Here is an 18,217-nt window from a genome sequence, read left to right on the forward strand (position 1 = left end):
TTTCATAAACAATTGATGGGCAAAAGAAGAAGATATTTCTTATAAAACATTTAAAAATGGAAAACAGAAAAAAATTTAACATTATTATCATGGATCAAATACTTTGAAGTACCAGTTACTTTCTTAAAAAAATAAAATCTAATTAAGAAGGGGGGAAAAAAGTTTTACGAAACACCTAAAAAAAAAAAAGAAAACAAATATGGAAATTGGAAATAGTATAAAGTTAAAAAATGAAAATTTGTACAAATCACCATTTATGATAATCATATTTTATTGGGCTGACATATCTTTCTATGTAAGTTAAAATTGTAATCACAAAAGATTAGATAATTGATAATGATTAAAATGCTAATAATTGTTTAATTTGGGTAATTGAAAGATAAAGTAATTGTCAAATAATAGCAAACCCCAAAGGGATTTAAAAGAAAAGCTGGGTGCACACTCGTCCGAAAGCACGCAACGTCTGGTGGGGCCCACGCGCACCTCAACGCTAATGGATAAACGCCACTTATTGGGACCCACTCTCTCTCTCTCTCTCTCTCTTATTTAGATTTTTTTATTTATTTGATATTTTAAAATAATTTATTCCATTTCTAAATTTCATGATGAGATTAAAAAAACTTCCTTTCTTATCCCATTGTCCATACCACCAAACTCCGTACCATGATAGACGACATCCACGTGGCCACCATCCGTTGGCTCAGAGATAGGCTTGGTCGTAAGCCACCTTGCACCTTTCCACTCTACCTTCTCAGTCTTTTAGCTTCTCTCTCTCTCTCTCTCTCTCTCTCTCTCTCTCTCTCGCGCTACAAGTCAGTGATTACGCAGGCTTCTGATCATCGCTCGCTCTTCTTCTGGAGAATCCAAATTTAGACCTTTGATCATGTTCTGGTAGAGCCAGTGCTCTTTCCTTCTTCTTCTTCTTCGTTTTTTCCTTAATTTATTTATTGTTGGTGGGTTACTGTCTGTTTGTTTCCATGGAAAATAGTTGGTTGGATTTTTTTTTTCTTTTTTTCTTTTTTTTTAACAAAAAAAATTTCAGTTTTGAATCTTTTATTCATTTTTATGAATATACAACACAAGTTAGACGAGCAAAGTCTTGTTTTTTTTTTCCCTTTAATTTTTAGCGTGTGAAATTTCTTTCATTTACTTTTTATATTTATTTTTCAATCGTAGGAATTTTTCTATATGGTTAATGGTGCTGGAATTCTTATGCCATGCTGTCTATTTTACAGTAATGTACTCCTGCAGGTTTTATGACATGTATTGATTACGAGATATTTTCTCGATGGGGGGAGCTTGTTCTAGGAAGAGAAACCAACTAGAGGACGAAGATAATTTACATGGAGGGATTTCTAGAAGATATAGCAAAAGTGGAAGTTCGAAATGGTTGGCAACCTCATTCAGTCGATCTGCTACAGATATTCAACTGGGTACAGGGAAATGCCTATCCCTCATGGACTTGTGCGTCCATAAAATATGTGAGGTATTAGGTTTTTAAGATTGAATGTTGGCCAGGATCATTTATATCTCAGATGATGCTCATTGTTTCTTGTTTCTTTCAGGACATTGATAATTATAAAACCTTCTCTATGCTGCCAAGGGATATTAGTCAGCAAATCCTAAACAAATTGGTATATTCTAGACGTCTTACTGATGTTTCCCTTGAAAAGTTTCGCGATTGTGCTCTGCAGGTAGCTCACAGTAGTAGATTCATCAAGTTGGCTTTTTGAACTGTTGTGTTTCTAATCTTTTGTTAGTCAATCATGCTAATACAGAAGCATTCTTTCCTTTTTTTCACAGGATCTTTACTTGGGAGAATGTCCTGGAGTGGATGATGGTTGGATGGATGTCATTACATCGCAGGGTTCATCTCTACTTTCTGTAGATCTGTCTGGTTCTGATGTTACAGACAATGGATTGGTTCATCTCAAGCCTTGCACAAATCTCCAAGCATTAAATTTTAATTATTGTGACCAAATTTCAGACCATGGGCTTCAACACATCAGCGGTAGTCTTTCTTTTTGATTTTACATATATGATTTGCGTTTCCCTATCAATGTCTTAGAAGTATTTTAGTAATATAATTTATATTTTTTTTTCTTTTTTTGTTTTTTCAAAAAAAGGAGGTGGAATCCTTGCAAGGATTTTATGTCGATTATGTGCATGATGGTAACTGAATTTTTCAGGTCTCTCAAACTTGACAAGTATAAGTTTTAGAAGAAACAATGCAATTACTGCTCAAGGAATGAGTGCCTTTGCTGGCCTAGTCAACTTGGTCAAGTTGGATCTGGAGAGATGTCCTAAGATCCATGGTGGACTTGTTCATCTTGAAGGCATGTTTATCTCTATTAGACTTTCAATTGAGTGGTAGACTTCTTACCCCTTGTGCACTTAACAGAACCTGTATGTCAGATGTAATATTTTAAAATTTTTTAACGTTGTATGCATTTGAAGACTCCAAGTACGCCGGGTTCTTCATATTTTCAACCATTTTGTATGCTTGAGACTTGGAGCAGCATCTAGAAAGTGGATGTATGTTAGTGGTTTCTTGTCATGTTAAACAGTTCGTGATGTGACTGCTTACTATTAGAGAATTTTTCAAGGACACCACATTACTCTGCAATTAACAATTGGATGAGGGACTTTTTACACTTACCAATTTTTACCACCATGTGGCAGACATGGCTCGTCTCTGTGCATTAAAATAAACTACATTCTTTCTTGATATTAATATTTAAAATTAAGTTAAATGATTTGCAGCATTAAATAGTTAGGAATTAACTTTTTGACTTGCTAGTTTTTATTGTTCTTCATGAATTGCTGAGATTTTGGTGGCATTTTATTGAACTGCTTTGTGTAATTTTTCAGGATAGCACTCCATATGCTTACTGTAAAAGTAGAATTTTGACCATATATATTATTTAGCTGATAAGTCTTTTGTATACCATTATACAGGTTTAACGAGGTTGGAATCTCTTAATATTAAATGGTGCAATTGCATAACAGATGCTGATATAACGAGCCTTGCAGGTAACTTGCATACTGTCTTGTCTTTCTGTTAGAAATGTGAAAATTGCATGAATTTCAGTTCTACAGTTTATTTTATATTAAATTTTTTCTTTGGTGGTTTCCTCTTATAGTTTTGTTAAGAGTAGTGTTTTCCTATCTTCTCCTCTCTTTTTGTGCATGAATGTATCCTCCAAGTATATCTTACTTCCCTTAGTTGAGCAATGTATTCAGAAATCTTGTTTTCTTCTAGTCTCTGCAATCGGTGACTTATTTTCCTCAGAAGCTGTGAAGTTGTCCATCCTCATTTGGGATTTGGGAATTACTGAAATATATATTGTTGGACATATGTATAAGGTGTATCTTGTATGCCTCATATATTTTACATACAGTGCAGATTCCTCTCTTTGCAGATGGATACACAAACGCATATATCCTGCTATAAGGTGGAGTTTGTTCAATGAAAGTGTTCTTAAATAGGACATATGAAAGCTGTGTCTATGTCAGCATGTAAATTCATGTAGAATGATAATTAGATTTGTGCAAATTGTTATTCAGGAAATTACTTATTCTATTATTTTTCAGGGCTTACAAACTTGAAGGGACTACAAATTTCCTGCTGTAAAGTTACTGATAATGGCATTTCTTACTTGAAAGGTATGTTATTATGTCAAAAAAATTATTTGTAACATCTTCAGCGTTTTAATGATAAGTTATGCATGCATCACTTTTTCACTATGTATCAGGTCTTCATAAGCTTTCTTTGTTGAACTTGGAAGGATGCCCAGTTACTGCTGCATGCTTGGATTCTCTTTCCGGTTTGCATCTCCTCAAGTGTTTGACGTATTTGGAAGCATCAACTTTGTTGTGATAGTGATAGGATTTACAAAATGTTGTCAATATCATAATCATTTAAATGTTTATTTTGTGTGTATAATTATTTTTACTGATTCTATTTTTCGGCGGTGATTGAGTTTTCCTGGAACTGCATAAAGCCTCAGCTGTATTGTGTGATACAAATTGAGGTTTCACATATGCATGTTGGAAATCTAAATAAGTCTCTGATGATCTGATCATTTTCTGATGTGTAATACTATGTTTACAGATTCTTCATTTTTAAATTCACTACATATTAAGAAAGAAGCAAAATACAAAAATAGGAAGTTAACTCACTTTCCCAAACTATTCACCTACTCAATCTTTTATTTCCTTTTTTATTGGCTTGATATCTTACTTCTATGTATTAATTTGTTTCGGTGTCAGCTCTTGCGGCCCTGCGATATCTGAATCTTAGTAGATGTTGTCTGTCTGACAGTGGATGTGAGATGTTTTCTCGTAAGTAATTTTGATACTCATTAAATGACTTCTTGGAAGATACTCGAGTCTTGAATAAAGTAGTCTAGGATGTTTGGTGGTTCATTATTTTATTTTTTGGGAAAGCGTAAAGTAATATTGAATTCATAGCAAGCCTTTTTCAATGCAGGATTTGGGAATTTAAAAGTATTAATCTTGGCATTCAATGACATCTCAGATGCTTGTTTGGTGCACTTAAAAGGTAATGACTGTTCATTCTTTTTTCTTCTTTGATTTTCTGTTATCTTTTCTTCAATGAAAGAGAAATCTAAGAATAATAATGATTTCCTTTCTCTGCTGCCTGAACATGAAGGCAATTTGATATCTATTATTTGTATTAGTAGTTGGAGAATGGTATTATTATTATTGAGCATGATGATGGATATTAGTTTCCATTCTACTTGTCTGGAATAATTTTCTGGACGAGGCTGGCTTAACCTGCTTGGGGGCCGAAGGCAAGTACTGAAAAGGCCGTAAATAATTTTATTTAAAAAATAAAAAAAAAGATAGATATTCAATTTATATATAATTTTTTTCTTTTGAAAAAAAAAAAAAAGGATGTCCGTTTGGATAATATGTCTGATATGTAAAATTTTGACCTTGATTCAAGCAGGTTTGGCAAATCTGGAGAGCTTGAACTTAGATTCCTGTAGGATTGGTGATGATGGCCTGGTTAACCTGACAGGTGAGCATTCAGCAATGCATGGTAATATATATTTTTTGCGCATTTTTGCAAGTGATGAGATTGGAAACATGCCCTTTCGTATTGTGCTTTTTAGGATAGAAGATGTTGGTGACTACAGTTTTTCTTCTACTATTATGTTAGAAGGTCTCCTATAATTTGTTATGATGGCCTTGGTATAAATAAACGAGTCACCATCAGAAAGTGGATTTGTAGCAAAAGACCAATGATTCAAATTCTCTGAACCAGAATCTGTTAAACAGAAATATGTTTCTTGTGCATCAGAACGTGGACTCATAGCAGCTGAGTCTACCATCTGTAATATTGCCATCGTTGGGTTTGAGCTTTTGCTTATATATGTGTATAAATCATCTGGTTTCAGGCCTTCACCGTTTGAAATGTTTGGAGCTGTCTGACACTGATGTTGGAAGCAATGGGCTCCGCCATTTATCTGGTTAGAAGATTTCCTTGCATTCATAGTTTACATAATACCAACCACAGCAATTAGTTTATATTCAGTATTTTATAGATTTAGTTTTACTTTTCTTGGGTAGTTTTTTACCTTTTTCTTTCATTTTAATTTTTTCTACCTTTTTTTTGTTTCTAGCTGCATGTTTTCTATTGTTCCAAAAATTTTATGATGTTATTGACATTAATAAATCTTTTATGGAGAATCCGTTATTGGTTTCAGGATACTTTTGGTAATATTGTTGCTTTCAGGATATGGTAGACACATTCGTTATAGATTTTATAAGATAGATATATTGCATTTATGTACTTTTTATTTGCTGATCCTGTGGTACTTGCTTAATGTAGGTTTGGTTCATCTGGAGAGTATAAATCTTTCATTCACAGTAATTACAGATAGTGGATTGAGAAAACTTTCTGGTCTCTCATCTCTTAAATCACTTAATTTGGATGCTCGCCAAATTACAGATGGTGGACTTGCTGCTCTTACAAGTATGTATATTAGATGGGTATAGGATCTCAATGCACAGTTTGTTTTCTTGATGCGCGGTTTGTTGCCATTGACAATATTTTTCCACTAGAAGAATATTTAAAAGTATTTCCGACATGAAGTTAATTTGAGCTTGTTAAAGTTTTTCATGTCATAGACTTGCATATAGATATGGGCGTATTCCATTTTCTCGAAAAAGCAAGTGGAGAGTCATTGAGATCACTGGCTTCTTTCACAACCAGTTTCTTGAGAATTGCGATTTGAATGCTACAGTGAGCCAGGTTTTGTGGATTGCATGCTTACTCATAATCTTCACAACAATGCAGGTTTGACCTCATTGACACATCTGGATCTTTTTGCAGCTCGTATAACAGATTCTGGAACGAGCTATTTACGAAGTATGTTCTTTTAACCCTATGATGATTTAATTAGGCACAGTGATGAGATTATATAACTTGTTCTCTGGATGACTGGCCATCTTTATACTTGCATATCACTGCATCACTCAAAACTGTTAAAATCAGGGTGCATATTGAATTCATAAACAACAATCTTGGGATTGTTAGAAGTCTTTGGATTTAGAAAGATTTTGATTGATTCTCATTTTGCACGATGATACTTTTGATGATCAGACTTTAAGAACCTGAGATCCTTGGAAATTTGTGGTGGATGGTTGACTGATGCTGGCATAAAGAATATTAAGGACCTTTCATCTCTGACGTTGTTGAATCTATCACAGAACTCCAACCTGACGGATAAAACCTTGGAGTTGATTTCTGGTAGACCCTTAGAACTATGTTTTTTATTTTTAGGCATAATAATTATTCTTGCTTTATCTGCTTTTAAATATGCTTATATCATTATCCTTTTCCATGAAAATGCACAGGGCTAACAGGATTGGTGTCTTTAAATGTGTCAAATTCGCGTATCACCAGTGGAGGACTCCGACATCTGAAAACACTGAAGAACTTAAAATCACTGACATTGGAGTCGTGCAAGGTGACAGCAAATGACATCAAGAAGCTTCAATCAAATGACCTCCCTAATCTGATAAGCTTCCGACCGGAGTAGTTATGGAGGGACAAATAGTAAGTGTATATATAAATAACATTATTGAAGCAAGAAGACAATTGTTGGGTGGATCGTATGGAGTTTGGAGTTGGGAGTGGGGTTCCAAAAAATGGCTTTTGTGGGATTGAATTTTGAATAATCTCTGTCTCTGTGCTTTTTTATGTGAAGCTTTTCTTCTGAATCATACAATGTTGGGGATATTGGAAGAAAATGTGTATAAGCTTCCTAAGCATGGGTGGGTCATAGGTGTCCTCTTCTCTGGAACTTTGGTCTTAAAAGTCGAAAGGGCATTGTACATAATCCTCAGGCACTCGGACCATTTCTTAATCCATGTGTTGATTATGTACAGTACATTAGTTTATTAATTGATTGAAAGCCACTCGATCAGTAATTTGTCAATTGATTTCCCTTCAACCATATTATATATGATTGTGTACAAATTATATTTGCATGGATATAAGTAGTCCCAAATCTTATATCCCAAATGTTTTTTTATTTATTTTATTTGTTAATTGTGATAACCATCCACATTAGACCGCTGATTCATAGTGGATAATAGTCTTATGTTCAATCAATGAATGAAGTTCATCATAAAAAAAGAAAAAATAAATAATTTATTGATGAATGAAGGCCTTGCCAATAATCTACGAGAGTTGTGAATCATGTAATTAATGGAATAAAGGATGAATAACAATTCTGCCGCTGGAGTTGAAAGCTTGCCAATGCTATTATGTTTGCAGTCTTCTAATTTGCCGTTGCTTCTGCTGCCTGGACTTCGCCAAACAGGCCTACCTACCTATCTAATGTTGTCTTTTTATGACTTTTGTTTTTCCTTCAAATATTGAGCATTGAGGACGGTGTCTACTTTTACAAATTATTATTATTATTATTATTATTATCATTTATGTTTAATATTTCCATTCATTTCAAATAAAATAATAGATAGTTAAAATTACTGCAACTATAAAGTTGCATTTTATGAGTTAGAAACATATATTTAAGAACTAAAAATCGTAGAGAAAACATTTTCCTGCTAAGTTACCATGGACAGAGATATCAACTCACGAATATTATTTCAGAAAGGTTACTCCATAAATTTTTTTTTCCCCTTTTTTTCCAAATACATTTATGTCCTTTTTTTTTATTTTTTTTCAAAATTAACAAACGGTTTTTTAATTAGATATCTATCATTTCGCCAAAATTATTATTACTATTGTTTTTTTTTTTTAAATAACGCCAAAATTAAAAATTAACTACATGTTTTATATTAAGAAAAAAAAAATGTAAACGACAATTACATAAATAAAAATACCATAAAGTAATAGTATGAGATTTTAATTTTTTTGGCCCTTCTTTCGTCGGGCCCTAGGCAAAGACCTTAGTCGGCCTTGTCCTTTTAAATGGCCCTGCGGATTTAAAGAAAACTAAGAAAAAGAAACAAAATGTGGAGGAAAAAAAAAAAAAAAAAAAAAAGAAGAAAATTTTCCCTTCTAATATTCCTACACGTTTACCTTACACAAATTCGACCCAACTGTTTTCAATCTACATCTTTGCACATTGTTCCTCGAGTAAATTACATATCATGAACCACAAACTGCCAAAAAAAAAAAAAAAAAAAAACAAAAACAAATAACAAATAACAAAAACAAAAACAAAGAACCAAGTGTTAAAAAGAGCAAATAAAAATATGTTATTAAGCAAAAAATATTACTGAACCAGTAAAAAAATAAGGATATGAAGGGCTTACCTAAATATGGAATAGGCCAGCAAGCCAAGCATGTAAAAGAACTTGTGCTCTGGCAGTGGCAGTAGTCATATGATCATCTCTGGGCTTGATCTGAACCTGAACCTCCAACCGCAGCACTTGGCACGCTGCTTGCTGACCCATTCTCAACCGGCGGAGGCACACCCCATTTTCCTTCTGATTCAAGAGGTTCAAACACATGAACCCCTCCATCTGATAGCCCTAGTGCAAATTGATTTGCTTCTTGTGGATGGGCAGCGATCACAAGTGGCTGTACATTAGAACTGCTGCATTGAAAACCAGAATTTCGATCAAGTCTTTCAAATAATAGAAGCCAGGAAAAATGATGATGGAACAAATACTGAGCAGTATCAAAACTTATAATGTTCGATCCAAGTAAAAAGCTGGAAGCCGATATTACATTGCATGATGGAGCAAGTATGTACCTGACATTAGCCGGAAGATAAGCAGTGGGGTTGATACGACACCGTAATTTGAGATTTGAAGCATTAAACACACAGACAGTTGCATCTAAGAAACTGGCATATACCAGCTGGCTATCGCATGAAAATGTTGCATGAGAGATTGGTGCAGCAGATTGGTTCCACTGAAATACATTAAAAATATATCTACATTATATATTATTATTATTATTATTATTATTATCAAAACCACAAAATCCGGCAAAGCAACAAGTCAGAGTTCAAGTTACTGATTATCCTAATAGCATCTTCAATACACTTTCAATTAAGAGAGTCCATTATAATTAAAAGGATTTTCCAGAATATCTGTTTCAAAATTGAGGACAATAGTTAGTAACATTTGGCACTCTAAAATGTCAGAGAGCTAAAGCTGCTCTCTAACGTAGACAGCTCATTCTCTAATAGCATAAACTATATGTGCCTGTACATATATAAACTATATGTGTCTGTACATATATATATATATATATATACATAGTAGCATAAACTATATTTGTGTGTACATAATATATATACAAGACCAGTAATGTTTTCACCCCTTGTACATCAGCCAGCATGATAACTGAAATGAAATCTGGGCCTTAGACATGTAGAATACATCACTATGATGGGACCGAACAAGATTCAAAACACAAGACTAAAAGAACACAGCTGTCATACATGTTAAGTTACCAGCATCCTACAAACTTTAGACAATAACAAACTAGTTGGAAAATGTACTATCCCCATATAACAGGATCACTAGAGAAAATACCTGCTTTATACATTCTAGTTTTGATGTTTCATAAATGGCAAGTTGAGTCTCATGCACAACCAGGAAGTGTAGCTGGTCCTGATGAAACTGTACACGTGTATCTGATTGTGATGATGGTGTCCTCCCAGGTGGAATCGGCAAGAACCTATTCCTCTGCTTTTCCCATCCATCAGAGTTCCATACACAAAGCTGAGAAAAAAATTCAAAAATTGAACCCAAGATCAGAATTATGAAAATTGCTTCACCATAACGTCCCAAACAAAAGATATGCTTTTATTGAGATTAATTCAGGTTTCAACACTACATGTGTGTGTGTTGTCACAAATCACAATTTAGTCATGCAAAAATAAGAAAGACAGATAAAGACACCAATTTAATAAGGAATTATACCTGAGCATCTGCTCCTGATGAAACTAGCACATTCAGTACATGAGAGAAAGCTAAGCCAGTTATCCTTTTAGAGTGGCCTTTAAGCTTACTCTTTACCTGCATCAAGAAAGTAGTAACCAAATGATAAGCATCTCAAGTTATGAGCCGCATTGATACATGTCCATGAAATACACCATACCTCATCTACACGAACATTGTATATCTGAATTGTGGAATCGTCCATGCCAATAGCAATAATATTGTTATCTTGAGGATGGAAAGCCAGAAATGTTGCTGCAGGTGGCGGTGGCATGAAAGTTGTCATAGTCTGCACTTGCCAACGATAAATTTGAGATTGGTTGAACAAAAAATATGATCAAATATTTTTACTGTATTGAACCCATGTCTTACCTTAAATGTCATCATATTGAAAAGGGAAATTTTCCCTCCAGATGCTGACATTACATAGGAATCATTCTTGGACAAAGCAAAGCAAGGCACTGCCTCTTCAGGATTAGTGTCAGCAACATCATTGGTCATCAGAATGCCACTTGTTGGTTGCCACAATTGAGGTAACACACTAGCTGTCGCCTGAAAAATGAAGCAACAATAACTTTGGCATTTCAAATTCCACAATTTGATGATGACAACAGATGGTTGATTGAAATTATTGCCATCTACTTACCTTGCCAGCAGAATTACGATCATTTCGCTGCCATTTCCATAGCAAATGGATGGCATTTGAGGCTAATGCCAGAACAGCATTACCTGAATTCGTATAGATTAACCTTGATATCTGTAATAACCACAGAGAAGCAGATTAGGATGACAAGACAGGATTACAAGTCCACTGCAGACCAAATTTCATCATGTAACTGATATAGTATCGAATCCCACTTAAACAATCTAAACTCATTCAGGAAGAAATGTCCATACCTTTGTTACTCTCAGGTTTTCTTGGAGCCTCAAGGACCGACATTGAGCTGGCTCATTGATTTCAGTGAGCTTCCAAATCTTAGATTTGTCATTTGATTCTTCAGCTATCTTAGGTTTCACATCACCCAAGTTTCGTGCATCCCCATTCTGGCAAGGTTCATGTTCAATTAATATTGTTTAGAAGAAACCTACGTTTATATGAACAACAATATGTGCAAAGAAAGCACAAACATGGTCCAACAATTATAATAAAACGAACCATTCCAGTAATAGAAACCACAGAGGAGCCTCTGTCTGCAAGTCCAGCACTACTAGCTGCTGCTGCTGCTGCGGCAGCAGCAGAAATTGGATTTATCGTTGGCTGAAAGAGATATATCACTTGTTAGGCATGATTAAGTGGAAATGGGTATGTTTCATTGCATCTGATCATTCGAGTACACTACCTTCATCACAGCCTCTGATGTCCTTGATGTGTCATAAGAAGAAAGATTATCAAAAGTGCGAAGCAACCTTATGCCATCAGTGTTCGCCAAAATTTTGATCCCATTATCGTTGGCAGAAACAGCCAAAAGAGAGCCATCCTTGTTAAAGCGTATACGGGGGCTAGCCTAAGAATTAGTAAAGACAAAGCCAAGAAGAAGCAATTATTATTTTAGGATGGTTTATTTCCATTTAGTTTAAAGTAATGGACTTACTGGAAGACCTCCATCAGCATCAACAGTTGTTAAAAGTTGCACATTATCCATATCCCAGAATTTAATAGTGAATTCATCACCAGCAGCCAAAAATCGGTTTTTAGTTGTATCAAATTGCACAACACCCAAGGAACGCTTGCGGAAACCTTGATAGGTCCTTTTCACGGCCCCTTCACTTTCATTCCATTCAACAATATGTGACTCCCCGTCTTTACTTGTTCCACATGAAAAGAGCCTGCAAGCCCAAAGCCCCAAGAAAAGAGGGGAAAAGAAAGAATGAACTATATTTAGTTTGACCATGCGTCAACAAACAGGACACTGGATAAGCAACAAAGAAAACAATTGGACTAGAATATTAACCTTGTACCATCAGCACTATATGCCATGGTTGTGCACCAACGACCAGGAGCATCATAATCAACTCGAGATCCCATATTGTCATACAACCATGCTTTTATCTTTCCATCCAGTGCTGTTGAGAAGATGAACTGCAGCATAAAAGAACAAAACATAAAAAGACAGGAACAGACTAGGCGCCAGTGAAAGAAAGGCAAAGTGCTAATAGCATCTATTGCTTGGCTTGATTTACAATTAATCCACTTCCTAACAGCTTAAGCTTCTACAATCTTAACTCTACATGTTATTGCAGTATATCAATAAGACCTTAATTTAGATTCTACTTCACATTTGCACGATGGTCCATTCACCTTGCACAAATGCAACAGAACTAGCACGAGAATCAAAAATAACTATTAAAATCAGAAATAGTACCTGAATATTTTCCTTATAATGGGGGCAGACAGAATAAACCGGAGCCTCATGGCCCTCAAATATATACTGTCTTGTACCAGTAGTTGCATCCCACACCTAAAAGTTCCAAAAGAAAATCAGAGAGAAATGAAAATTTCACTCCAAATTAGTCAATATAAACAGGTAATACAACCAACCAACCTTGATGGTCTTGTCATCACCACAGGTTATTACACAAAGTTGCTTATTGGGGTGGGAGAATGCCAGATCATTTACTCCACCAGCATGTGCATCAATCTAGTTTACAAATTCAGTAACTGTCAATATGGAAAAGTAGAAAAAACATCCAAAGAAAAAATGAGCAATCAGAAACTGTCCATTCCATTAAGTATTATATACCTCAAGGTGCTGCCGCACATCATCACCCCCATTATAAGAATATATTTGAACAATGTGTCTCGAATAAGCAACACCTAAGATTGGAAGAGAAAGCATACATAAATAATAATTGGTCCACCCTTTGCAAGGATAATAGTGATTCTATTACATTAACCACCGAGTATTTCATTAAAAAAAAGCTTACCAAACAATGATCCATCAGGACTCCAAATGACACGGTTAACAGAAACAGCAGGATCCTTCAGTAAGGCAGTCTGATTTTCATGAAGACAAGTTCAGTTTTCATCCAATCCAAGTCTACACGTGCTAGATTACATAGTTTTTGTGTTATTGAAGAATAAGGATGAATAAGGATACCTGCAGAGACCCTGAGCATACACTAAGATCCCAGACTTTGAAGTTCCTCAAAACCAGTCGCTCCCTAGATCCAACTTCCCACAGCCCTATGTCCCCCACATTGGTACCAACTGAAGCATCCAAGTGACAGTAAAAATGAACAATTATAAAATATGAACAGCAAGCACTTATTGAAATGAGCTAGGTCAAATATTATACAAAATAAAAATACCTAAATTTTCTACATAGGATTACCAAAGACAAGAGAAGGGAGGGGTAGGGTTTAGAGACAAACCAAGAAGTATAGTCTGCTGAACAGGATGAAAATCCATGCTCATTGGTGATGAACCCTGGTTCAAAATCCGTGTGACAGTTTTTGGCAATTCATCATGTGGATTAAAAGCCTGACTGTGTCCATGACCCGGGAATGATACTGGCAACACATTAACAGGCAAATTGACCTGCAGAAATGGAAAAATAATCACAACCAAATAGGCAAACTTGAAAGAGTATTAGACGATCACATACAGAGAAATCAAAAGATAATCGACCAAATAGGTAAACTAGAAAGAGTATTAGATTATCACACTTTGCCCTTGCAAAAATGAAAAAATAATCAACCAAATAAGTAATCTAGAAAGAGTAATAGACAATCAAACGTACCTCATCAGAAATTCCCATGGGCCTTGCTCGTTTGGAAACGTGATCGGAATCCCCAGATGGATAATCTATAGAAGGGTTAGTAGGAGGAGTCCTTGGATGCTTCAATGCAGCTAGACAAGGCAAGGAAGCACCTCATTTAGAATTAAGGAGTTCATGTGAAGTTAGCATGATGAAATGGGTCAAATGGTAGCATGATAACAAGGTTCAATGGTAGCAATATAACAAAAGAAGATTAAATAATACCTGAGATTGAAGGAGCACCAAGACCAATTGCTCCTCCTCCTGAAACTGCAGGATGAGCAACAGTGGACGGATTGGACATCCAACCAGCTAGGGGTGTTGGAACCGGTGCTGGTGCAGGTTGAAAAGGCTGAAAATCAAGCCAAACCACATTAAACCAAAACTCCTAATACAAAGTTAATAACTTAGACCAATTGAAATGGATATCCCACCCCATGTGCACCCAGAGGAGGAAATCCTCCAGCTTTTGGTAAGGATCCAAGCAGAGGATTGTTTGCAGGTGATGGAGCTCGTGCCCCATTTGGTTGTCCACATGAGTGATCCACAAAAAGAGTTTTTATATCCGGATTTGGCCTTGGGTTTTTACAAAGTTGATGCTGCCAATTTAAGCTGTAATTTTCAAAAAGCTTCAGATCACTTTCTCAAAATCAATATGTGATAATTCTAGAAACCAAGTGCGTGTCAAAAGCTATGCTACTATATGCTGATAACAAGCAGTAACGGATTAATGCCCACACAGGTTCTCCAACTCAGAAATGTAAAATGCCACAATGCTAGAGGCACATACTCCGAAACCTAATATCGTGGAATTTGTCTTTAGATACCTGAAATCTGAGTTGTTTCTGACATCAATAGATGGCATAGAAACCCATCCATTTTGGATAAGAACCATTAAATGAGAATTTAGGTGCCCGAGAGCAGATTGATAATTAGAAAATATCCACTCAGATAAAACTTTGTGAGTGCCACAGGGGACAAATGGACCATCCCAAACAATACTCAATAAATTGAACACCACGATTATTAGAACTCCAGCAACATCCCTGAACCGTAATGAAGGAATGCAACTAAAAACAACTTGAACTGAATGCTTCATTTTAAGATAAGTTACCTTTGATTAATCAGAGTTCTTAGCCTAGAATTTTTAAGGTTGGGAAATTGCAATTTATCACGGAATAAGGGATTTGCTTCAATCAGCTTCTTCAGCTCAACCAACATGATTGCTCTGGCAGACTTCGTATCACCATACTTGGATAGTTGTTCGTTCTCCCTAAAATACAACAAACAATTTTGAGTACAGTAGCTGTAATCTTCTTCCACTGAGAATACTTAGAACCATAAGCCTCAGCCATCATACCTAAAATTCTCCAATGTCAAGAGCTGAGTGATTTCCTTGAAAAGCTCTTCATTAAATGTGGCAAAAACCTTTAAATCCTTGACTAATATATCCACTGCCTTAGAACGGTCATGCCTGTAAAATGCAAAACATTGTCATTTACATGTAATTCCGCCATAGATTCCTTCAAACAAATAAAAAGTTCCCATAACATTGTGCTTAATATCAGAATATTGAACTCGAAATTCAAAAATTGCAACTTACTTATCCAATGCCTCAAGATACTTCTGCTTCCTTATCTCGAAAAAGATTTTCATTGAATACCGATTGTCGTCTACTTTTGTGAACCCAGAGAGATACCTCTCGACCTCATCCCAATTACCATTATGCACCTCATCCTCAAAATATTTCATATTGAAGAAAAACCCAGATTCCTGTTCCAGCCTATTTATATAAACGCAATTAATGAGGCAAATCAGAACTAATTAGCAAAAAAAATAAAATAAATAAATATATCTGTTAACGAAAAAAACAAAAAAAAAAAACAAAAAAAGTGGAAAAAAATTCTAAATAAATATACAAAACTAAATAGTAGAAGCTTACTTGTGAACAGTCTCTTTGAACTTTTCCTCGTCTAGAAACTGTAAGATCAGAAACACAAGCTCTCTGCTGAGCGACGACATCTTGAACGAACCCCGTCTTCGATTCCAAACCCACAAATATCACCGCAAATATTACTAGATCTGCAATGAAAAAGAGCTCATAAATCACATAAATTTGAAAAGGGTAATCTAAAAATAGCACAAAAATTCCAAAAGTCAAAAACAAAAACTAAAAAAGAAAAAAAAAATAAATCAAAACTCACATACCCAGAACTAGATCATTAAAAACTAAAACACCATTTCACATAATTATCAGATATATTGAAAACACACCGACAAGTGAAAAAAGTAAATTCATGTTAAAAAAAAAAAAAAGTGTAAAAAAAATTTAAATTTTTTCTCCCAGAAGAATCGAAGAGACAAAGAAAAAAAGCAGCTTTAGACCCATGAGGAATCGAAGATGCAAAAGAAAAAGGTATAAGCGGCGAAGCCCAACCAAAAAAATAAATAAAAGTCAAGGCAAAAACATTCACGCAAGAAAAAGAGCTAAAAGATAAATAAAGCCAGAGATTCCAAAACACACAGAAAGAGAGAGAAAGCTAGAAGTTCTTACCTTGAAAGACCAAATCAGAGCAAACAAACGCACACCCAGAAAAATAATAAAAGAAAAAGAAGCGGATAGAGAGAGCTTAGACGAGCTTTCTCTCTCTCTCTACAAACTCAGTAGTAAACTCTCCCTCCGGAGGCTCTCTCTCTCTCTCTCTCTCTCTCTCTCTCTCTCCAGAAATTGCGTATTATTCATATAAATATATATAGGGGACATCAAAACTTGCAGAAATGGTGATTTTTATAGGAGGAGGAGGCGACAGATAAAGGGGCTGATAAGTACATGTGGTTATGAACAGAGTGGTTATAGATCCGAACGATAAGCTCTAGTAATAAGCACAAGCACTTATGTATAAGCGCAGTTGGATATAGGGTCCCACTTAGCCGGCTACATATTTGTCGAGTTCATCGGCGCGGAATCTCTAGCTGACAGCTGTCTTCAGCTTGGGTCAGGAAGAGACCTAGGGGCATCGCTGGAATACATTCACGTCCACTGAAGTTTTCGTATAGACACCCATACGATTTCATTGGTGCCAAATTTTCTCAACTAATCAAACGGGATTTGGAATTCGAGAAAAGGTCCAACTGAAAAGGAGGTGAAAATAACTTCGGAAAGCCGATTTTCACTCCCCTCTCAGATCCCCCAAAGAAACGACGAAAGGCCCTTCCCTTGGATGGTCCCCCCCCACAAATCATTTCTTTACCCCCAGATTTTGCACCATATTACGATTTTGCCATCAAGGAGAGAAAAAGAGAGAGAGATGTAGCACTTATTATATATCACGTGATACAGTAGTAGAGTTCATGATTGCGATATCATCAAAATTTGCCAATTTATCATCCATCGTCCTCTATTAACTTTTATCGACCAAATTATCGCGATAATTAGCAAATCGAGATTTTTTGTCTGAAAAAATATGTTGTTGGACAATAATTAATTATTGAGGGTTTATCATAAATGAAGATATTAATAGAATATCTGTGGTCAGAGTTTTGTGGGTCCTCTTCTTCCAAATCGCACTCTACGTAATGCTGCTGTTACAAATTTTGAATAAGCATTTTTTTTTTTTTTTTTTGTGGTCAATTTAAGCATGCCCCAGTTTATTTTGTTTCCTTTTTGACTCATTTTCTATTATGTATTATTATTTACGATTAATTTTCAAACTTTTTTAACAATAAAAAAAAAAAAAAAAAAGATGTTTCTACTGTAAGATCTACCGCGAAGATATTACTTTTATGATAGTTATTGGTAAGACATCAATCGACCTCTTTTCGCTACCTAATATATTTCTTTGAAAGGAAAGTTCAAAATAAAATTATAGAGGGAAAAAAAAATCAAAAAAGAAAAAGGAAAGGAAGTTGCACCTCGTCAACTTCATTATTAATGTACTCTTTATTAGTATTTCTAAAAACAAAAATTTAAAAGGATTTTATCGTAGAGAAGTAGACGT

At 35.2% G+C, this 18,217-nt stretch overlaps 2 protein-coding genes across 11 annotated transcripts; one reads left to right on the plus strand and one right to left on the minus strand.

Annotated features, from left to right (window-relative positions):
• The first annotated feature begins 726 nt into the window (after positions 1 to 726).
• LOC107408013 (uncharacterized) lies at positions 727 to 7,472 on the plus strand. Of its 7 annotated transcripts, none has more exons than XM_016015364.4 (16): positions 727 to 891; positions 1,236 to 1,486; positions 1,566 to 1,694; positions 1,804 to 2,011; positions 2,190 to 2,336; positions 2,959 to 3,033; positions 3,595 to 3,666; positions 3,756 to 3,827; positions 4,273 to 4,344; positions 4,493 to 4,564; positions 4,976 to 5,047; positions 5,427 to 5,498; positions 5,861 to 6,004; positions 6,329 to 6,400; positions 6,635 to 6,781; positions 6,889 to 7,472. In XM_016015364.4, the coding sequence occupies exons 2-16, from the start codon at positions 1,289 to 1,291 to the stop codon at positions 7,071 to 7,073; spliced, it is 1,737 nt and encodes a 578-aa protein (XP_015870850.2). In that variant the 5' UTR covers positions 727 to 891; positions 1,236 to 1,288; the 3' UTR covers positions 7,074 to 7,472. The 7 variants fall into 7 exon arrangements, with proteins under 7 accessions (XP_015870850.2, XP_024935020.2, XP_048332909.2 ...); XM_025079252.3 differs by having other exon boundaries at positions 1,236 to 1,481; XM_025079256.3 differs by having other exon boundaries at positions 735 to 891; positions 1,252 to 1,481.
• An 881-nt stretch (positions 7,473 to 8,353) lies between these two features.
• On the minus strand, positions 8,354 to 16,962 carry LOC107407723 (protein TOPLESS). Of its 4 annotated transcripts, XM_060812121.1 has the most exons (28): positions 16,774 to 16,962; positions 16,162 to 16,301; positions 15,823 to 16,002; positions 15,580 to 15,693; positions 15,334 to 15,492; positions 14,654 to 14,831; positions 14,445 to 14,571; positions 14,202 to 14,311; positions 13,834 to 13,999; positions 13,560 to 13,669; positions 13,387 to 13,456; positions 13,203 to 13,276; positions 13,005 to 13,100; positions 12,825 to 12,920; positions 12,414 to 12,541; positions 12,054 to 12,288; positions 11,802 to 11,966; positions 11,618 to 11,719; positions 11,359 to 11,505; positions 11,108 to 11,218; positions 10,834 to 11,013; positions 10,622 to 10,750; positions 10,444 to 10,539; positions 10,054 to 10,242; positions 9,264 to 9,424; positions 8,821 to 9,104; positions 8,585 to 8,667; positions 8,354 to 8,479 (listed from the first exon to the last, which is right to left on the minus strand). In XM_060812121.1, the coding sequence occupies exons 2-26, from the start codon at positions 16,239 to 16,241 to the stop codon at positions 8,894 to 8,896; spliced, it is 3,414 nt and encodes a 1,137-aa protein (XP_060668104.1). In that variant the 5' UTR covers positions 16,242 to 16,301; positions 16,774 to 16,962; the 3' UTR covers positions 8,354 to 8,479; positions 8,585 to 8,667; positions 8,821 to 8,893. The 4 variants fall into 4 exon arrangements, with proteins under 4 accessions (XP_060668104.1, XP_024935009.2, XP_024935003.2 ...); XM_025079241.3 differs by having other exon boundaries at positions 8,354 to 8,667; positions 8,821 to 9,101; XM_025079235.3 differs by having other exon boundaries at positions 8,354 to 8,667.
• Between the last annotated feature and the right edge of the window lie 1,255 nt (positions 16,963 to 18,217).

The sequence above is a fragment of the Ziziphus jujuba genome, chromosome 1 (assembly GCF_031755915.1).
Source record: "Ziziphus jujuba cultivar Dongzao chromosome 1, ASM3175591v1".
Lineage (NCBI taxonomy): Eukaryota > Viridiplantae > Streptophyta > Magnoliopsida > Rosales > Rhamnaceae > Ziziphus > Ziziphus jujuba.

Excerpts from the sequence above, each read along its gene's own strand:
- LOC107407723 (XM_060812121.1), bottom strand. The coding sequence starts at position 16,241 with ATGTCGTCGCTCAGCAGAGAGCTTGTGTTTCTGATCTTACAGTTTCTA. Across the intron at positions 13,670-13,833 it reads TCAGCAGACTATACTTCTTG|TTGGTACCAATGTGGGGGAC; the intron begins GTTTGTCTCTAA and ends TGGATGCTTCAG. Across the intron at positions 12,921-13,004 it reads GTGATGACAAGACCATCAAG|GTGTGGGATGCAACTACTGG; the intron begins GTTGGTTGGTTG and ends TGGAACTTTTAG.
- LOC107408013 (XM_016015364.4), top strand. The coding sequence starts at position 1,289 with ATGGGGGGAGCTTGTTCTAGGAAGAGAAACCAACTAGAGGACGAAGAT. Across the intron at positions 2,337-2,958 it reads TGGACTTGTTCATCTTGAAG|GTTTAACGAGGTTGGAATCT; the intron begins GCATGTTTATCT and ends ACCATTATACAG. Across the intron at positions 3,034-3,594 it reads TGATATAACGAGCCTTGCAG|GGCTTACAAACTTGAAGGGA; the intron begins GTAACTTGCATA and ends ATTATTTTTCAG.